The 21663-nt window shown below is 33.8% G+C and overlaps 1 protein-coding gene across 2 annotated transcripts; it reads right to left on the bottom strand.

The window, feature by feature from the left end:
• Positions 1-6783: 6783 nt before the first annotated feature.
• Positions 6784-18194, bottom strand: LOC136234014 (uncharacterized). Of its 2 annotated transcripts, none has more exons than XM_066023766.1 (19): positions 17370-18194; positions 16156-16624; positions 15976-16061; positions 15710-15823; positions 15426-15614; positions 15237-15302; positions 14947-15009; positions 14588-14710; positions 14379-14492; positions 14127-14234; positions 13912-14044; positions 13287-13490; positions 11992-12710; positions 11503-11680; positions 10962-11197; positions 10181-10370; positions 8959-9184; positions 8719-8874; positions 6784-7326 (listed from the first exon to the last, which is right to left on the bottom strand). In XM_066023766.1, exons 1-19 carry the CDS (start codon positions 18069-18071, stop codon positions 7233-7235), a joined length of 4170 nt encoding a protein of 1389 aa, XP_065879838.1. In that variant the 5' UTR covers positions 18072-18194; the 3' UTR covers positions 6784-7232. The 2 variants fall into 2 exon arrangements, with proteins under 2 accessions (XP_065879838.1, XP_065879839.1); XM_066023767.1 differs by having other exon boundaries at positions 14127-14225.
• Between the last annotated feature and the right edge of the window lie 3469 nt (positions 18195-21663).

The raw sequence follows: 21663 nt of genomic DNA, 5'->3' as shown, positions 1-21663 counted from the left end.
TTGTCCTAGTACACAAATAACTCTAAACCTGTCCAAATGCTGCAACTTCCTTCAACTTTCAATTGTAATAAATTACCATTCAAATTTGTCCAATTGTAAAACAGAACTCTAAATTGCTGACATGGACTGTAATTGAAGAAAAACGTGAAATACAAAAGCTGCAATGCTCGTGGAATGTGATAATCAGATCTTTGGATCCAAAAAAATCAGTATTTAAGTAACCAAATCCCCAATTCTTCAACTTATTCTTCAACCTAACGGTAAATCAGAAATCTCCCGTTCTTCTTTTTGTTATTCATATTCGTTTTTTAGTGAGTTATTGATTCAAAGTTTTGGAATATTATGGCGATGAAAAGCTGTTTATGTGGGGAAATAGCTCGATTGAAGATTTCATGGCGTAATACGAATCCAGGGAAACGTTTTTACGGTTGCTTCAATTACCGGGTAAAAAAAAAATCACAATTTGGGGTTATATTTTACAATTGGACAAGTTTGATGAATTATGTTTTACAATAAGACAAGTTTGAGGGGTAAGTTGTTACAATTGAAAGTTGGGGGAGGGAGGGGACAGTTGCAACATTTGGACAAGTTCAGATGGTTATTTGTGTATTAGGCCTTTTTAAATAAAATTCCGTGGTTTCACATTTTTTCTTTGCAGATCGGGATCTGTCATTGAAATTTTATTTTTTTTTTCAAATTTGACCGATAACAATCTCAAAATGAATTTTTTTAAGAATTAAATAATATTTAAAGCAAATTTAATTCTTCAATTTTTTAGATTTAAGGTCATTTGGGTGTTTTTTTATGAGAGATAAAATTAATGTTTAGAGAGAGAAAACTCAAACAATAATGATTTTGAAAAATAAAAAATATGGTTCCATAGTAAATATGATACTAAACAATTTTAATTCTTGAAATTTTTTATTTTGAGGTTATCAGACCAAATTTGCAAAAATGAAAATTTTATCAACCATAAATACCGATCTGAAAAAAAAAAGTGAAACCGCATGCTATTTATTTAAAATTAACATTAAATTTTATAAACTGTTTTAGATTGGAGAAATTCTATTTCATATAATTTTTAATTAATTCTACCCTTTTTTTTAATAAAATTAATAATTCTTGGAATGAGGTACAAATTTGCTTATAACATTTTGAGGAACCAGAGATTTACTCTTAACGTATGAAATTGTGTAATTTTATCTCTAACATTATCAAACAAGATCAATTTTACCTATACCTAATAGAAAATTTAAATAGACTATTTTGTTTTTATTTAACTCGTTGTTTAATTATCACATTAGACTTTTCAAACGTCAATTATGTTTAAAATATTTATTCCGTTACTAACAAAATTACAAACAACGGGTCAAAATAACGATATTTAAATCTGTCAGATACAAGTTAATCACAAAAAACTGCATAAACAATTCGTCAAAATACACATAACTGTTTTATTTTATCGACAAACTTGTTTAGAAAATCTGATGTGATAGTTGAATAATATATAGTCATTTCAAATATTCTATTGTGTATGAGTAAAATTGAACTTGCTTGGTAACGAATGGGTAAAATTACATCATTTCATATGTTAGAGGTAAATCCGCACTTCTCCAAGAACGTTAGAGGCAAATTTAGACATTATTTCATAATTCTTTTAACTAAACATCATGCCCTAGCTTATCTCTCTCTTTTCATTTATCTCGGCCACTTCTTTAATTAGATCTAATTGGAGGAGGAAGAATCCTTCCATCTATATATCTATTCTCGTGCTTATTTTTTCTTTGTTTGTGTTTTCGTTTCGTTTAAAATCTATATATTTCATCAGGGTTTTTTTTTCGTATGATCAAACCTGTTAGCTATAATTTGTTCATTTATATTTTTTTTTCTGAATTTAGCAAGACCAGAAAAGTTGATCTTGTCGGTAGATCACTAGATCTGCGTAGGTGCCAAAAAAAGAGAGTCATATTCGAATGTTGAGAAAAACTGAAATGTCGAAGATTGGATTGCAGCAGCTTTTATGCGTATTTGGATTTACAAAAAAATATAAGTTTTATCGTTCATTTGTGTTAGTTGTACTTTTTATAGTTTTTTTTTTACTCTTTGTAATATTTATTTTTTTCATATGATTGAATCTTATATTGACTTTAACTTATATTTATACGAGGTTTTATTTCTTATTTTTTTTTTATAAATATTTTCATTAAAAAAGTTAATAATTCTTTCAAAATAAAAAGATAATGATATTTAAAAAAAAAAAAGTAAAATTAAGCTAGAATCCGTGCCATAATATCAAATTTGAGCTGGTTTCTGTTATAATAACAAAAGTGTAAATAATTTATTAGTACCTCACTTTTTAACACACTGTTTAGTCTTCTATTCTAGAAAACACATTATAAGGTTTCTATCCGTTATCATTATTAACCATTTGGTTCTTTTGCCTATTTTTATTTTAGATTTAACCGTTATATTTGACAGAAACAGATAAATATAAAATAGCATGGTAACATGATCATTTTGTATTGTACTATGACTGTCTTGAAAGCTAAGATGTGTTTGGTTAAAATTCTAAAAAAAAAACACATAAAAGGATCAAAGGATTAATATTGACAAAAGTTAAGGACCTTAAATGTGTTTTTCAAAATAAGAGGATTAACAGTATGTTATGTAAAAATGTAGGAACTAATAAATTAGACGTAATACATCATCAGCTCCCTGAATTTGTCCAAAATAGTAGATTGGCTCCCTGAACTTTGGAAGTGTCTCACCAGCTCCTTAAACTTGTCCATAAAAGTAGATTAGCTTCATGAACTTTGCAATTGTCTCACTAACTCCCTAAACTTGCTTATTCTGTAACAACTAAATACAAAAACCATAATACTAACTCTCGATCATCATGAATTCAATCTCTCAAACTCGCAATACTAACTCTTATAATAGGTTGAAACGTAGTAGAAACGAAAAAATTACCTCTCGAATAGATGAAAACATATTTTTAGAATTTAGGTTTAATAAGTTTTTGTATTTAGTTGTTACAGAATAAGCAAATTTAGGGATTTGGTGAGATACTTGTAATGTTGAAGGAGCTAATCTACTTTTATGGACAAATTTAGAGAGCTGATGATACGAAATAAGCAAGTTTAGGGAGACATTTATAAAATTTAAGAAACAATATACTATTTTAGACAAGTTCATGAAGTTGGTTATGTATTAAACCAATAAATTATTCTAGAAAGTGTTAATCTCTAACTCCATGGATAAAATAATACCAATCTAATCCTAATATTTATAAAATGGTGTCAGTTTAACTCTTAACATTTTATCCATTTCTTTAGATGAAATTATAATTATATCATTTCATAAACATTAAGATTACATTTGTGTTATTTTGTCGGTAAACGTTGAAATTTACAAGTTTTTTTTTATTAAGCATCTGATTTTTCATATCATTTTGAAGATCCTAAATTCACATTTAGACACATGTATTATCCCACTGAATAAATAAAATAATGGTGCCTTTTATAATATGTATGGGTCTGTATTACACATATCCAAATAGGTATAGAAGATCATCGTTTGACATGAAGAACTAAAAGGGTGTTTGTTTTAGCATCTCGTAGGAGCGTTTAGCTGTTTTATACCAATCGCTAATAGTATAGTGTTTGGTTATGATTATAAAACCGCAGCGGTTAGCGAATAAACATGAGCGGTTCACGAAAAGCTCCAATTTGGAGCTTTTCACGAAACGTTGTTTTTAGCTGATTGACTTTTGACAAAATTAGTTCAATTTTATTCCTATTTACTTTGGGTATTCTTAAAAAAAATATCAATGGTCATCTATTACTAATAACCTGACATATAAAATCCTTCTTTATTTTTTTTCATCCGAACGAATTATACATTTGCCTTTGATAAAATATACCATGAGACAAGATAAAAATATACTATGATTTCATCAAATTTCCAATAATCTGTTTTGATAAAATATAACATTGTTTCATCAGATTTAAAAATAGTATTTGAGACATTGCATTTATTTATTTATGTTAGCATTTGAAAAATAATAATATAGACATTTATATAATTATTAAACTTTTACTATCTATTAGTTAGATTATTTTTATGAATATTTGTACAACATATTATTTTATATTATTAAAAAATTAGTATTTTCGTTTTTCATATATTAACAGCAACAACTTATTATAAATTTACCAAACACTAATTATGAATAAGCTAATAGCAAACTGCAAATAGCTTACTATTAACTGTAATGGCTATAAACTAACAGCAACGGCTGTGAGCTAATAGCTGAACCAAATAGACCCTAAATGCTTCTAATAATTTTCCCCAATTAACATTTCTTCAATAAAATTAAGCCATTTTGGTACTTATCTTTAACAAAATTAAAATTTCCTAATAATTTTGGAGTTTGTTAAAACCATATATTAAATTGATAGGAAGTTAGATATTTTCTATTGATGGAATCTGAATCACAATTTTTAAGAAAGATAAAGTCACGTGCTCAGCAACTTTTAGGGCATTTATTATTGTTGTCACCACAAACCAACCATATGTTTCCTTCTGTAAGTAATTAAACTTTTTGTGATTTGAATTTAACAAATACTCCCTCTTTTAAAAGCACAAAAAATTAAAAAATATTAGTTTTAATTAAAAGACTTCATAATATACGTAAGTCCATGTTACACGTGTCAAAAATATGTATAGAAGGTCCTCCATTTAACATGGAGAACCCGGTGCTTCTAATAATTTGCCTAATATTATTATATTAGTTGTATTCATTAATTTATTCATTAATTAATTTTTATTTATTTTCAAAATAAAAAGATAATTTAAATAGAAATATATTAGTTGTATATGTCAATTAATAGGTATGAATTGAATCAAAACCTTATATATTATAGAACAAAAAAAATCTGACTTTCAAAAAAAAATCTCTATTCCACAATAGAAATCTTTTAAGGTTAAGATACAAAAATTAAGAAATATAAATAATTTTAATTAAAAAGATTTTGTTACTTTTATATTAATTGCATACACTAATTAGTTTTTATCTATTTCCAAAATAAAAAGGTAACTTAAATAAAGGTATATTTGGTAAAAGTCAATTAATGTATACGGATTAAATCAAAACATTAAGTATTATAGAACAAAAAAATTCTCTAAAAAGACATGTATTGTGGAATGGAGGAAGTAAAAAAATACACAATTCCATAAAGAGAAATATTGAATAAAGCGTCAAATTAACCCTTAAATTTGACATAAAATTCAATTTAATCCAAATCAATATTTAGGTATCAATTCAGTTCTTAAAGTTAGCGGGAAGATTAAATTAACCCATGTTTAAAGCACACCTAAAAGTATAATATGCTTTTAATATCCAACTTTGTCATCTTTATATTTAGATACCTAAAATCTATTTTTATACTTAAAAACTATTATATTTTGCACAGACGCATAACGTTTTGGCGTCAGTACATTACTTTATGCGCTGTTTCCAAAAGTTTATATGGGAATTAATTGTTGGTAGCCCCTTCTCCTATTTGCAGAGATTTTTAAAGATTTCTTTTGTTAGTACGGTTTTGGCTGATTTGATCAAAATGATTTCAGATATCAAAATGTAAATATTATAAAGTTCGGATATCAAAAATATATTATATTTCCAAAGCTGATTTAATCATGGATTAATTTGACCATTCACACTAATTTTAAGGACTGAATTCATACTCAAAAATTGATTTGAATTAAATTAATCCTAGTGTTAGGGGGAGAGTAAATAGGAGGAAAATTGATGTAATTCTAGCTTGTGTAATGGGGAGAATGTATATATGTAATGGGAGAAAGTGGGAAAGAGTGTTTAGGCAATCGTGGATAGTGGTAAATGAAACATTATAACGTCTACTGCCCTGGACCTTGAATTGGTGTAAGAAACACTATAGGGGAGTGACTAATCACCCCGGGACTTGTCACTAGCATTGACCCTGGATCCTCCCATCTCTAGTAGTACAAATTTAAGTTCCAATTTGAACTTTTATTCGAGAATATCCAATACTATTTTGATACTCCTAAGTAAAAATATGGATTGAAGATTAGGGATGTAAACAAGATGGAGCGGGACAGAGAAAGATAAGGATTGTATTCTCCATCCCCGCTTTTTGACCTATCAGAGATTTTCCATTTATATATCTAAATTGGGAGACGCAAACAGATATAGAGATTCCCACGAGAACGGGATACATATCCTCATCCCTACTTACGGGGACAAAACAATTCACATCACCTTTGGGGATTCTAATCGGGAATCCCCCGTCCCCAATAGGGATGGAAATATCCACCCCATTTGCAACCCTAATTAGAGGTAGGTTGGGATCAATTCAATCTAATTCGGAGATTTAAAACTGTCTAAAGTTGTATTTAATTAGAGTTAACCCTAATTAAGTAACCTCAAAGCCATTAATTGGATCCAATGATAAAAAAAAGGTTTAAACTACTATTTAGTAGTCGATCTATCCAAAATTTTATTATTTAATAACTGATATTTTATTTGGTGATATTTGACTCCTGAAATATTCAAATTAACTCAAATTTTATCCAATTTATAATCAATTTAGCTGAAATTAAATGTTAAGTATCAATTGAATTGTCAAATTGACAGTTTTTTATAAATTAACCTAAAATTTGGATATTCAAACTTGTATTTGAGCTAATTTATCAAAATTTATTTGATTTAGTTTAAACTGATATTGGTTATTAATTTTAAGAATCATTTTGATACTTAAATCCAAAGAAATTACACCTGTACTACCTATGAAGTCCTACATATAATCATAGACAATACAGACACATTAAATATCGAACTCGTACAATTGAAATTATAATGTTGCTCTCTGGGACTATATACATACACATGTGCTATTGCTTTCAAAATAATTAAGGATAAGGTACTAAAATAGCTTTAAAGTTTTTGGAGAAGTATTAATTTAGCCACAACGTATAAAATAGCAACATTTTTAGATTCAACATTTGTGAAGTGATATAATTATAGCTCAGGATAACGGAACTTGATGCCTCAATATTTGTGAAATGGTATCAATTTAGTCCCAAGTTCCGTTACCTATAGCTATAATTGCACCATTCCACAAACGCTAACGTTGGGGCTAAATTAACACTTTCCTAAAAATCTTGAGACTATTTCGGTACCTTCTAAGCAATTATAAGTGATTGGTTGTGATCAATTTCAAGAGTTCAGTAGACTCTCTCAACCTTCTTTCAATCTTTTCTCTTGCGGCCACACCTTGGATACTCCTGCATGAAAATAAGATTTTGTATTAGTATTCTCAATTTATGATATGACAACACGATTTACATAAATAACCCGCATCCTGAATGCGTTTGACACTCCAATCTTGGATATAGACATCTAGCAATAACATCCGTTTATATTGTTGATATTTTTCTTCTATAAATGAAAAGCCAAAGGAAAAGTGTAATACATATATCAACCTCTTCAACTTGCACTTAAATGCCTAATAACACCCTAGACTTTTAAAATGATTTTTATGGTATTTCAACTTGCTCGACGTCTTTTCTGCCACTTCAACTTGCTAAAAACAATCTTTTTGTCACCAAAACTTGCTCTAAATAGTATTTCAGCTACTTCAACTGCCAGTTGTTAGCCATGGCAGCTTATGCAAGTTGAAGGGGGTGAAAAAATTGTTTTGAAAATTTAGAGGATAAATTACACTCATGGCCCTCGATTTAGGTTTTTTCTTTTTATGGCCCCTTACCTTCAAACCCGGATATAAAAATCCTTCAACTTTGTCTTTACTAACATATTAGAAACCCTTATAAAAGTAAACGACCTCCAAATGACCAATGAAGGGCTCAAAATAGAAAATGAATTAAAGTTGTCTAGAATCACATTTCATGAAACCATCGTTTTCGATTATCCAAATCACTATTTTCGGAGTTCTCTTTCTAAAATACCACTTCCTCTCTACAATGGGGGTTTACCTACTATTGGAGCGGTAAAGGATTAAGGGACTTTTATGTTAGTAAAAGGAAAAGTTTAAGGATTTTTATGTTTGTTTTTAAAGATAAGGGGCATAAAGTAAAATCTAAGTTTAGGGGCCATAGATGCAATTAGGCTGTAAATGAGCCGAGCTACTCATGAGCGGCTCGGCGTTCGGCTCAATTTATAGACGAGCCGAGTTTGACCACAGCGAAACTCGACCAGATTCTAGGTTCATGAAAAAGCTCATGAACAAACTAGATTATAATGTTCATGAAATGAGCCGAGCTGCTCATGAGCGGCTCGGCGTTCGGCCCAATTTATAGACGAGCCGAGTTTGACCACAGCGAAGCTCGACCAGATTGTAGATTCATGAAAAAGCTCATGAACAAACTAGATTATAATGTTCATGAACACGCTCGTGAAGATGTTTGGTTCGATTATTATTTTAATAGTAGTATTTCTGTAAAAGGGAAAATGTAAAATAACGTAGTTTTGTAGGTTTCAAAACTATGTAGTTTGCGTTTAAGAAATTTGAAATGAACATAAAGCGAAGTTCATGAACAGAATTAATGAGCTACACGTGAACAAAGCTCATGAACAAGCTCACGAGCAGTTCACGAAGAGAATGAGCTCGTTAATTTTCTAACCAGCGAGCAGGAGCAGGAGAGGGGCCAATGACTTACCTTTTCTCAATGGTTGCTTTCCTTTTTAGTTCCTCCACAAGATTAAGTAACCTCTTCAAGAGGCCAGGCACCTTCCAGAAGGATTCAGCACCTTTCTGATTTGAACAGATCTTTTTCAGAATCTCTGAAGCAATAAAATAACCTTCGTCCTTATTTCTGCAATAGGAAACCAAAATTTACTCCCAATTATCTAGTGAAAACATATCTTTTCAATGTAAGATTCTTATCCAACAAACACACCTGTGAAATTCCAAAAAGATTATTTCAATTGATCCATGGCAGTCAATTAGAACTTCGGTTAAGTGTTGATGGCGTGTGAGATTCCTGATAGTTGAGAGTGCATGCTTCAAAACTTCCTGATCAGGTATGCTTCTGCTGACTGAGCGAATCAGCTTCAGCAATATTGTAATGGCACCAGCAGCCACAAGTTCCTCACAACATTTCTGAGAATGTTTAGTAGTCATATCTGTCACAAGAAAAATTTACATAAAGGCTCATCTCAACAATGTCAGTTCTATCCAAGATTCAATAAAGGCTGAATACATCTCAACTTGGTAAAAAATACTGATTGCCCCTTGAATTTTAAGGATGTTTCATTAGCCCTTTAAACTTGCTCAAACTAACATGATCAGCCTCCTATTGCTACGCTGGTAGAGTAAGACACCCATTTGGTTAAGTTGAAGAGTTCAAGGGGGGCAATAAGTCACTTTAAGCAAGTTAAAAAGCCACTAGATCAATTTAAATAAATTCAAGGAGTTAATAGATCTCTTTAAATAAGTTCAGGATTAATAAGACAACTCAAAAATAGGGGTGACAATTCGTGTAAGTGGGTCGTATCTTGTCGTATTAATTATCAGGTTAGTGATAAATGAATCAATCCTAACTACCTAAAAAAATTCTTGTTGTAATTGTGTCACCTTAATCTGGTTCAAATCATTTTGGCGTTTTCACAATATACATAAATTACTATCTTTTATTGACGGTGACATTCAAAAATGTTTCCAAATATTTATATCATTTTAGGATTAGCAAGTTAACCCATCATTCAAAAGTTTGACCCAAAATCTATTTAACAAACCTTGGACCGCTAATATCATGTTGGATTGTGTTCACAAGATATGTCTAATTTTCCTATAACTTGGAATGATATGTAAACATATGTGAAATTTAAGTTATGTTCGCGGTCACTTGTAACTTTACAACTGACATGTATAAACATAAGAGAATATAATAGTAATTTTAAATGTTCAAGTTATTTTCGAGTTAAAAGGTCAACGTTAACCTAACCTAAATATTGCATATTAATTTCGTGTGAATCCAAAAAATAATCAATTACATGTTTAATAAAACACTGATCCACTAAATTCTTATTGGATTCATATCATGTTGTGTTGTTGTGGACACAATTGTCAGCTCTAAATTGAAAGGTTGCCACATTATACAAGTAATAAGAAACTCTTACCTAAAGTTGCACAAGTATGAAGGATTCCGCTGATGCTCTTCATGGTCAGTAATTCTGAAACTGCCATTTTGAGCCTGTTGATAATCCGCATACTATCATCCACATTTCTGGCAGATCTTTGTACTCTCAAGCGCAAATCCAAAAGCTGCCCCCTTAACTCTTTACGTGCAATATAACCTTTCCAGTGTGCCTACCAAGTTTAAAACATGTTAAAAGTTAAAACTAGAAATATAAAGAGTTGAACCAAATTGCATTGATGGAAAAATTAACACAAGTAAAAAATGATGAAACCATGTCAAAATTCTATACAGTCAATGGGAAGGACAAACTTTTTACCATAGCCTAATACATCTATAGCCACTTCAAGTTGGCCTTAAAAGCCGATTGACCTTCTAAATATTGAAAACGATAAATTAACTCCTTAAACTTGTTTATCTATTGAGCCCACGAACTTGCTTACGCACTTCGACTTATCCAAATCTACTCTTGCTCTGCCACGTAGGACTTAGGGAGATAATCATGTCACTTTAAGCAACTTCAAAGGCTAATCATTCGTTTCCAAAGTTTAAGAGGCCATTATGCTTTTATGGACAAATTTGGGGGGTTAGGCCTTGTTCAATTGCTTCATTCCAAAGTCAATAAGATCAAAAAATATACCATTAACCAATAACCACAAACAAGTAGCAACTATAAGTTACTTTTTTCAAGTCTTTAATCAATTTCATTTTCTTTTGTAGCATGAAGCCGTGCTATATTACTAAAGCCATGGATGAAGTCTTACTTGGATGATCACCACATAATGCCTTTTGTTAGATGCCCTTCGCTGGCCAATCCAGCCTCGGATATAAGACTGTATGATAGTTGCTGACTTAGTTCTTAGTTTCTGCAATAAAACACCCCTCCACCATCTTTGCAGCTTCAGTATTGAAGAAAGCATTGTCTTTAATTCAAAACTTTGATTGCAAGCAACCGAAGTTTGAAAATTGCAATGTCTTGCCACAGAAAAATGAGATGCTCCTGTCATTGACCAACACACACGTAAGTTTTTAACATTAACAACCAACCTGAACATATAAGCAGAGAACAATTTACAAAGGCTGAATACATCAACACCTGCACTTGGCCTAAAAAACGGATTGGCCTCTTGAACTTTAAGTATGTCTCATTAGTTCCCTAAACTTGCTACGTGGCAGAGCAAAAGATGATTTGGGCAAGTTAAAGTGCTTATTAGTTTAAGCAAGTTCAGGGGCCAATCGGTTTTTTGGCAAAAAAAAGCGGGGGGCCTGATGTATTAAGCCATTTACACAAAAGAAAATATCAACCTAACAGCCTCTTTCGAGCAATCTGTCCTCTGACAAAACGTTGAATTTCAATAGCAGCATTTATATTGGCATCAAGGGCCTTCCTACAGTTTACGCTCCGGATAGCACATTGAATCTTTATAGCAGCTTCTCTTAGGAGCAAAAAGTCCCTCCTTATCAGCCAACTACGGCAGCATTGCTGAATTGATTAAAACAGCAAATTATGGCATTGTAAGAAAGTCATTATTCAACAAGTTAGGAGCTCAGAATGCTCTTTTCGATAATATTTACACATAAGAAGAACTAGACATAAGGACACAAAACGTTAACATTTTTAATTCTATTCTTTCCTTTCATGTTCGGGAAATTACAAGGACACAAAACACTATCTAAATAGTGAGACAAAAAGCAGGAGAAAAAAAAAAGCAGTAGAACAATTTGGAAATGCATGGTAACCAAACAATAACCATATGCGAAAAAGAAATAAACATTTGTGGAGATAGGACTCACTTGGAGCAAACCAATTCGGCACCTGGACCTCCTTGCTACTCTCCGTGCAATCCATCCGCGTACATGAGATTGAATTGTGATTGCTGATCTTGTACTAATTTTTAGTTTTTGAAAGGACCTCCAACATCTTAGACATCGAAAATCACTTTGGATTTTTGTTATTAAGTACTTCTGATTCATAAATTTCCTTCTCAACAGCCAAGCTTTCACATGACTCTGAATTTTAGTTGCTGCTACATGTTGAAGGGACCTGCTAGAAAGGACCTGCGACTTGTGTGAATTCTTCTCCATCTGAATGGTCTTATACCAGGATCTTGCTATCGAACTGCGAAAATATTTTTGAACAACTATAGCAGCAACATTTCTCCTAGCTTGAAGTCTTCTTTCAATCCAAATCCTTGTTGCTTGCTGGATGAACAGAATAGAACTTTTTGTCTTGAGAAAGATATGTCTTTCAACAATAAATTTGGCATACCTCTCGCCTCCTGAATGATTCCTCCTCATAGAGGTATGAAAAGGCGTTAAGGAAGAAGCACAACCACTATATATGGACTTCTGAACCATGGCAATATTGAATTTGTGAACACCAGATTTCTGCTTTGCTCTGAACCATGCACGGATAACAATTTGCAAAAACTGAACTGCATCCATCATCTTCAAGTACTTGCGACGTGCAATCAACGTCCTAAAATGTGATTGTATGCATGTTGCTGCATTTTCTGAAACACAGCAACCAAAGCAAATATTAGTGGCTGAGGATATTTGCAATAGGCGTATAATCTAACAGAGTGAATGAGATCCGAAATATTAGATAAACTCAGAGATAGCAATAGGTGACCAAAATTGAGCAGGAAGAGATGTGAATACTCATTGAACCAATTGGAAGAGAGACTTCAAAAATCATTATAACTAGGTCAAACATGAATAGAAAAAACAACAAAAAAAGTATTGAACAGCTAATTAAATACCAAGAAGACCTCCAAATCCAACAAGTGAAAGATGAAGTAACTAAGTTTTGTTATATGCAATTCAAATAACAATTGAACAAATTAACAAAAGAAAGAAACACTAGCCAATTCTACTGCAACTAAAGCGAGCACTTCCACAATCTAGGAAAAAGAGCAGTTTGAGAATTTAGAAACTTAAAAACTATCACCAAACAGTTTCTGAAAAATAAAGGATCCATGAGAAAACCTCTTCTACGATTGTGACAGCTTTTATAGCATACCTACTACCTTGGGGTCAGATGAACTTCTGGTGAGCTACAGTAATTACAAGCTTATCTAGCGTCATACCTGTAGTAGGAGATAGCATAGGGACTTGGCTTTGGGGTGGTTTCTCCATGGACAATGCCACCTTAAATCGTCTAATTTCAATGCTTGATCTGCTATCTGAGCTCTTCTGCGAAGTAGAAGTTGTAGGCATTGTAACAAATCTATTGTTCTGTGCAGCCATATCTTGCCACCATGCCTTTATAGCCTTAAACCTTCCAGCAGCATCTGTCATTTTATGGGAAATCAAACAGGAAAATTTGAAAAGCATCAACCTCTAGGACTAAATCTTTTGTTTTAATACCAACAGAACTGTTTGTAACCAAGGTTTTCGTTTTTTCTTGTCTATAGTTTTCACTAAAACAGTACTCATGATTTGACATATATTGCCTTACTGTATTGAGTTCTCATCCAAAAGTAATACCACAAGAATTTTATAATAGTCGACCCATAACCGTATAGAAAGCAAAAATAAATGGATGCTTCCCGGGGTTTAGCATTTCTTAGTTTAATTATTAGGTACTATTGTTCCAAAATAAATCCATATACTTCAAATGAGTTTAGCAAGGAAAGGACATCTTAAGCAATAAGTGAATGTGATGGTAAATTGCTTACTGAAAACCTGCATTGCTAAATAAAAGTTGCTAACCTTCAGAACTATGCCCTTGTATTTCTTCTAGGTCTAGCGCTTTGAAACTCACAACACCTGTTTCAGTACTTGACTGCCGCTTCTCTGGACTTTGACAATTAGAACACAAAAGTTTATGGAAATTAAGCTGATCCTATAAGAAAGATGAACAGATCATTAGATGATAATCAAGTCTACTAAAGAAATAATTTTAAGCAGACAGATTCTAGCATTACCATGGTTTGCTTTGCAGTGAGCTGCGATGCAAGAAATACCAATAGAACTACCACACTCCTTTCGTTAATTGCACCCCTATGTTCAAGTATGTCACTGATCTGTAATACCTATAACAAACATATCAAACTTCTATGTTCAACTAATATCAATATTCAAGCTATTATAGCTTATAATAAGATATGTTTTGCTTAGATTCTTATGCTTTTCCAGCCATTCGTTTTTCCTTTTTAGCCAACCTCTCCGATCCTTACCTCTGGAAAATTCCCCAACAAGGTTGTCAGCTTCTGCGACAATATGAAGTTGTGAACTGCATCTGTATACTCAGTTACAGACATTATTGATTCTCTACTGATCTCATGAGGATCCTGTGACAAAAAGATAAATGTGATTAGATCAAAAGAGAAAAGACACGATCTACTTAAACAAAAATTAAACTTCGAAGTCAGAAAATATGTAGCACCTTAAGAGAATGAGAACACCGGAGTTCTTTGCAAAAGTAATAGTCTAGCAAACACCATATGGCTTTTCCATCAACCAAAGAAGAAAAATCATCAAGCTTATGATCATATTTCTCACAGACTACCTACAGAATGAGACAAACATGATAAACATAAAAGTGGCAGTGAAAATTGAAAAAAACAATGAAACTGGTAACTCAGAAGGGTATGGGTAAAATACACATGTTCCTGCAAGTAAAACAAAAAGAGCCGCAATCTAACATGAACTAGAGATTATAATAAAAAGAAAGGAAGAAGAGAGAGAGAGAGAGAGAGAGAGAGAGAGAGAGAGAGATGGTGGTAAATCTTCTAAACAACATACCTGGATCCACTTCAAAAGAAGCTCTAAAGAAGACGACTGAAGACTGAAACTGTTTGAAGATTCCTATGAAATTGTACAGAACAAATTTAAGTTTAACACAATAGAAACTAATGAATAAAAACAAACATACTTATAGAAAACACAAACTGAAAAATATCACAATGGAACCACATAGGCCAATTTGTTTAACTGGGGCATTTCTGATGTTAAAAGTAGAAACAGCTTCACGAAACACATAAGTGCCACATTTTCCCCTTAATTATCTGGATAAAAGCAGAATGTAACCTTACCACATTGAGTCCTTGGATTTTCAATATCTCATCAGCTAAAATTGTTTTGTTGATCAGAAGTGGAAGCTGCATAATCATGATAAAATAGGTAGCTGGTGCATCAGAGCCTTAATCAAACATGAAAAGCATCCAGTATTGCAATTTTCTAACTTTGTAAGCAAAGGATGTAAATGAAAGAAGCCAACACACCTGGAAGTGAACAAATATTTTCCAAAGGAAGCTAAGAGTTAGTTCTTTGTCTCCATTAGCAATATCATCTTCCATAATCATCACTCCATCTTCATCACACAAGGTTAAGCCCATTTTCTTTAGATATTGCAGTGCAATACCGCAATTTATCAAGTTTTTCTTTCGAGTATCAGATGGAACTACCATTTTCTGCCAGAGAGTGAACCTTATTATGCCCAATACTAATAACCTCTCACAAATTTCTTTCATATCCAAAGCATGTAAAAGAAAATATGAATACTAACCGTGAGAATAGATGAGTCATTTTGCAAGAGCTGAATGGCTCTGCAGAGCCGCACTCCATCCTGTAGGTCCTCAAATAAATCCTTTACTCTAAAGTCATACTCAACAAGAGGACTCTGCAAAAACCAATGTTCTTTATCTTTTATGGACAAAATATCAAGTTCATTACTTGTCAGCAATGAGTACACATTTAAAACTGTAGTTTTATTATTTACCCCTACAGAGAAACATATTCGCTTCAGCTTACCATTACAGGGATTAAACGTACCTGCTGGTAAGATACTTTGTAGCCCACAATCACTAGATGCGCAAGAAGATTACCTTCCCCAAGCATATTCTCCGATGATAAAAAATCTATTTTTATATGAAAGAGAGAAAAGTCAAGCCTACAATGAATAAAATTCAGTTATAAATAATCCATGAATATGAGAAATGATTTTAAATTTACCATTAACCATTTGGCGGCTAGACTTTATACTAGATTGTGCAGTAAATAGGAGAGGAGAACCTCCATCAATTCCATCTATACCATACTTCAGAGGAAGAGCAGTGTGAGATTTAGCTTTATCAAGCACAAGGACCAGCAGCAAAAATCTCTTCAGGATTATATTGCCCAAATTTTCATAGTAACCTGGCCTGTATAACCCTTCAACCTTCTTGTTATAGGCATATGATTTTGCCAGTCCAGCATGCGAGAAAAACTGCTTGTCAATAACCATCTTCAAAAAGGCTATGTCATTATCAGAATTGACATCTCCATTGGGCAACAAGGAATCACCACCGAAAATTATATGCAATCCAACTCGAAGCCAAATTGGATTATAGCTCATAAGAATTCTTATGGCCTTTTCTTTCATTGCAACGTCTGTAACCATGGGGCAATGTGATCTCATTTTCAACCTCCCTGCATCAATATTCTAGGAAGAAAATAAAATAATTAGTTCTTCCAAACTTTCAACTCTATTCTTAAAAATTTCAAATAATAGCCCCAATGAAATTAGAGATGAGAATTGTGTACACTACACCAATCCAACAAGAATTTAGTGAGTTAGTTTTCTATTGAACAGCTAAGACGTCCTTTTGGGGTTCATAGGCAAATTTTTGAGTCAGTTTAGGATTGACTTGCTAATTTAAAAATGACACGAGTTTAAAATTGTTGCTTTTACTTTTCACCTTAATAAAGGTAATAAATTCACAGTTATCATCCCTAAACACGAATTGAACCTTGCATATTTTTGTCATCCTTACTATATATATTAAAATTACATGCCACTTGTGAACACATTACTCGAAACCAACATGATATTGACGGTTTAAAGATTTGTTAAATAGATTCCGAGTTAAATTTTTAGATGGTAAGATAGTAAGAGTTTATCTCCTAATCCAAAAATGAGATATATATAAGTATTACCATATGATGTTATATTTTTAAAATGTCACAGTAAAATTATATGTGAACGAAGAACACTGCAGAAAATGGACATGAACCCCATTAGGTTGACAGGAATTTTTTTGGATTGGGTTAGGATTTATTCATTTGACACTAACTCAAAAATTGATACAACAGGAACATGGCATGTTCACACGAATTTATTGAAACTAATTTAATCATCTCAGCATGGCAACAATTTAAATTCAAAACTTACAGATTCCTATTCCTACCTTTACCACTTGAGTCATGACATCAAAAATCTCTTTGCAAGTAGCCAAGCTCAAGGAAACCCTCATCCTCTGCTTCAAATCATCGAAACTGCACACATCCTTCAGCGAATTCCTTAACGACCCATAGTTCTTTGAACTCAAGAATCCTTCCTCCCCTTGATTAAGCTCCACATGATCACCGCCTTTCCAGCTCACATCTCTCTGCCTCTTCGGACTCCGCCAAGCAGCTTCCACACCAACCACCCCGCCCGGTGGTCCAACATCCCTCTTCCCCAATTTCCCCACGAAACTTGCACCTTGATCTCCATCAACAGTCAATTGGCAGCCACAGGACTTAGGGTTTTGAAAGAGGAAATTGAGCCAAGTAGTGAGAGACTTAGCGAGTGACTTAAGAGATCGTTCCTTCTTAATCTCAGCCTTCCGTGAGGACTGCGATTGCTCGAGCTCGAATGCCTGAAATCGACGGACATTGGTAGTTTTTTGCTTACCCAGGGGACGGTTGTGGTAACGGCGGACAGAGGAAGAGCAAGAGCTGCGAGGGGTTTGTTTGGAAGCGGTGAAGAATTGGGGACAAGGTGAGGAGGTGAAATTGGGGGCATAAGACGGACGTTTTGGGGTTTTGAAATTGGAAATGCCTTTTAGAAGCGAAGAAGAAGAAGATAATGGAAAGGGTGAAGGAGATGAGTTTTCTTTAGCCTCCATTGACGGGTACTGATAATTTTGATTCAGTGATTTTGGAAGAGAAGCAATGGAATGAGAGGGAAAGAGACAAACGTTTTTTGAATTTGAATTGCAGAGAGTCAACGGCAAGGCTTTCTAATTTTCAAATTTTCCACAGTGTTAATTTCCATTTACTCCCTAAACCTTCCATTATCTTGTTAACTATGTAGCTTCTAATTTTAACTATATTTAAGGCTTAATACATCATTTGCCCCCTGAACTTGTCCAAAAAGCTCGATTGGCCCCCTGAACTTTCAAAGTGTTCCGATAGTCTCCTGAACTTGCAAAAAAATGTTTAGTTAGCCCCTGAACTTGCGCAAAACGTAATCAATTGATCACTCGGTCGTAAAACAGTAAGTTAAATGCGGAAGATGTATTCCATGAGTCTTATAAAAAGTAAAACGATCAAAATCAGAATATACGATTCTAATATTAGAGAAGACAAGTTGTATAGTTGAGCAAGCAATAACTTCCTTTTTAATCTATTTTTTAATTATGCAATAACATTTTAAGATACGTGGAATATATGTTCCGCATTTAACTTACCTTTTTACGACCGAGTGATGAATTGATTATGTTTTATGCAAGTTCAGGGAGCTAACTGGACATTTTTTGTAAGTTCAGGAAGCTATCGAAACACTTTAAAAGTTCAGGGAACCAATCAAGCTTTTTGAATAAATTCAAGGGATAAATGATGTATTAAGCCTATATTTAATTTAGCCATTCAGGATAAATGCCACAATTTTAAAACTGAAATTTTTAAAAAGTCTTCGCTATCCAACAATAGAAATTTTTATAAAAGTATAAACTTAACATCGATAAACCACATCAATAAATATAAATTATGTTTCTATTAAACATAGGGATGAATATAAAAATAAAGTAGGTTATTAAACCCAGCCCCATTTTCACACTTCCAGCCCCGAAAAAAGACTTAACCGTCCTTTGAACAAAAACTGAAAATTTGAATCCCTCCCAAACTCTCTCAAACTCATTTTCATCCGAATCAAAGACAAAACGTTTGATGGAAGACAATCCGTTATCACCGAGAGTAGACGGGAGTGATGCTACGTCTGAAGTCGAGGTATGTTTCCGAATTAACTTCCTTGCATTTCTGTAATTTGAATTGGAAAAAAAAAATCTGGTTCGCAGTCGAGGTATGTCACGTTCTGATACAAAATGTTCGTTATTAATCATTTACAGGAGGTTTCGTGGGAAGAATTTGACGGAAACGGCATAGATTACAGCTCGCAGTTTTTTCCCAAACAAACATTTCAAACATATCATGAAGTTGTTAACTGGGCAAAACAGACGGCAATTGGGATCGGGTTTGAGTTAACAACAGCGTCGCACAAGACGGGGCGCAAGTCAAAGTGGATATTGGTTAAATGTGCTCGTGGTGTTAAGAATTATAAAAGGAAAAAGGATGTGGATATGGATGTTATACTACGGAAGAATACAAAAACAAAGTACTGTGGTTGCAAATTCCAGATAAAGGTTATGGAAATCGGCGAATTGGGCGGTTGGGTGGTGAATGGGATTCCTGGAGATAGAGGACAGCACTGTCATCAGTTGGCTGTATATCGTCAGGGCTACAGACAGACGAGCGGACTAAGCCCGGCTTCCAAAAAACTTGTTTGTGAAATGAGTTCAGCTCAAGCTAAGCCTTGTGCTATTTTTGCTGCAATCAAAGAAAAACATCCGGAGGATTGCCCGACACAAAGGCATATCTATAACTACAGGGAGAAAATCAAGACTGAGAGCTTTGAGGGTCGGGATGTAATCGGTCAGTTTTATCGGCTTGCTATAGATAAGGACTATATACATTGGACGCAAGCGGTGCCGGGCAGCAATGTCGTGACTCACTTATTTATGGCACATCCAACATCGATCACACTGTTCCGATCTTATTACTTGTTTGTTGGTATGGATTCAACATATAAAACAAACAAGTATAAGATGCCATTCTTTGAAATCATTGGTATGACGCCTTCTAACAAAAACTTCTTGATCGCCTATGCAATCATGAAGGATGAAACCGAGGGTAGTTACATGTGGGTGTTACAAAAATTGAAGCTTTTGCTCCAACCTGATGTGCATCCGACAGTCATTGCTACAGACCGGGAGTTAGGACTGATGCGGTCGGTTCATGAGGTATTTCCTCATTCTCATCATTTATTGTGCACATGGCATATTAATAAAGATGTGGAGGATATAGTTGGCAAGTTGAGTGGAATGAAGAAGTTTGGTGAAATTTTTAAAAATTCCAAATGGAAACGTATAATTGAAGCCCCGACAGAAGCTGAATATGAGGCGGCAGTGGTAGATATGAAGAATACTACTGGCAACTGGCCTGGTGTGATTCAGTACGTGGAGACCACGTGGCTAGTGCATAAAGAGAAGTTTTGTCGAGCATGGACGAACAAGGTGTTGCACTTAGGAAACACCACAACCTGTCGAGTGGAGAGTTCACATGCACAGTTGAAACAGTGGTTGAATTCATCTACTGGTGCACTTGATACAGTGTGGGCGAAGGTGCACAAGGACATTGAGGCTCAGATCGAGGCGATCAAGTAAGACATTTATTCTGTTATTTGCTTTAATCTTTTAAAATTTAATACATTAGTTTTATAATCCGTCATTGTATATAATCAGATACTCACTTGAGGACTCGAGAAGAAGATTTGCGGTGAATCTCTGTGGAGAACCTTTCACGTATCTCGACTTACACGGTTCACATTACTGCTTGGCTGTACTAAATGATGAGCTCAAGCGTATGCACGCATTGAGTATGGATGTGGTAACTGAATGCGGATGCGTGTTGCCCATGACTCATGGCATTCTGTGTGCATGTGAGCTGAAAACATATATTGACACAAATGAATCGGTCCGTGTTGACCGCATCCATCCTTTTTGGAGATCTCTTGCGTTTGAAGGGTTGAGTGACATACCAGTTACTGCTCCAGTATATGCTGACGGGTCTGAGGATCACCGATTTTTTCAATCTCTTGTGGAAAAGGTTGAAAAATTAGATCCTTCAATGGTGCGTAGCATATTGATGTACATTCATGATCAGATAAACCCGGAACAAAGTGGCTTTAAAGAACCTGAGGTCAAAGACACTGTTAGGGGTAGACCAAAGGGAAATTCATCAACAAAACGAAATCCGAGTGCATGGGAGTACAATCAGTCACCACGAGGTCGAGCACGGTCCTCGGGTTCGAGGAGTAGTCGTAGTCGAGGACGTTCTTCATCCTCATCTGTGCATAACAGCCAGATGCCGGGTATATTTTATTTCATTTATATATATGTTGAAGTTAAAGTAAATATATTTTTATTGATAAATTTCATATATTAATATTTTCAGTCGGATTTGATGCGGATATCGCCAGTTACCACCATTTGCATCGGGTTCAAGGTCTCATCGTACCATTTATTACTGGATTCCATGATGTTGTAGCGGATGGTAACTGTGGATTTCGTGTTTTAGCTGATGCAATCACCTATAACCAAGAGGAGTGGAAGCTGATGAGAGTGCTTATAGAGATTGAGATGCGGGCAAACCGTGATCTGT

The sequence above is a fragment of the Euphorbia lathyris genome, chromosome 6, assembly GCF_963576675.1.
Source record: "Euphorbia lathyris chromosome 6, ddEupLath1.1, whole genome shotgun sequence".
Taxonomy (NCBI): Eukaryota; Viridiplantae; Streptophyta; class Magnoliopsida; order Malpighiales; family Euphorbiaceae; genus Euphorbia; species Euphorbia lathyris.
Note: the sequence above shows the minus strand (reverse complement) of the source record. Positions and strands in the feature narration are given on the sequence as shown.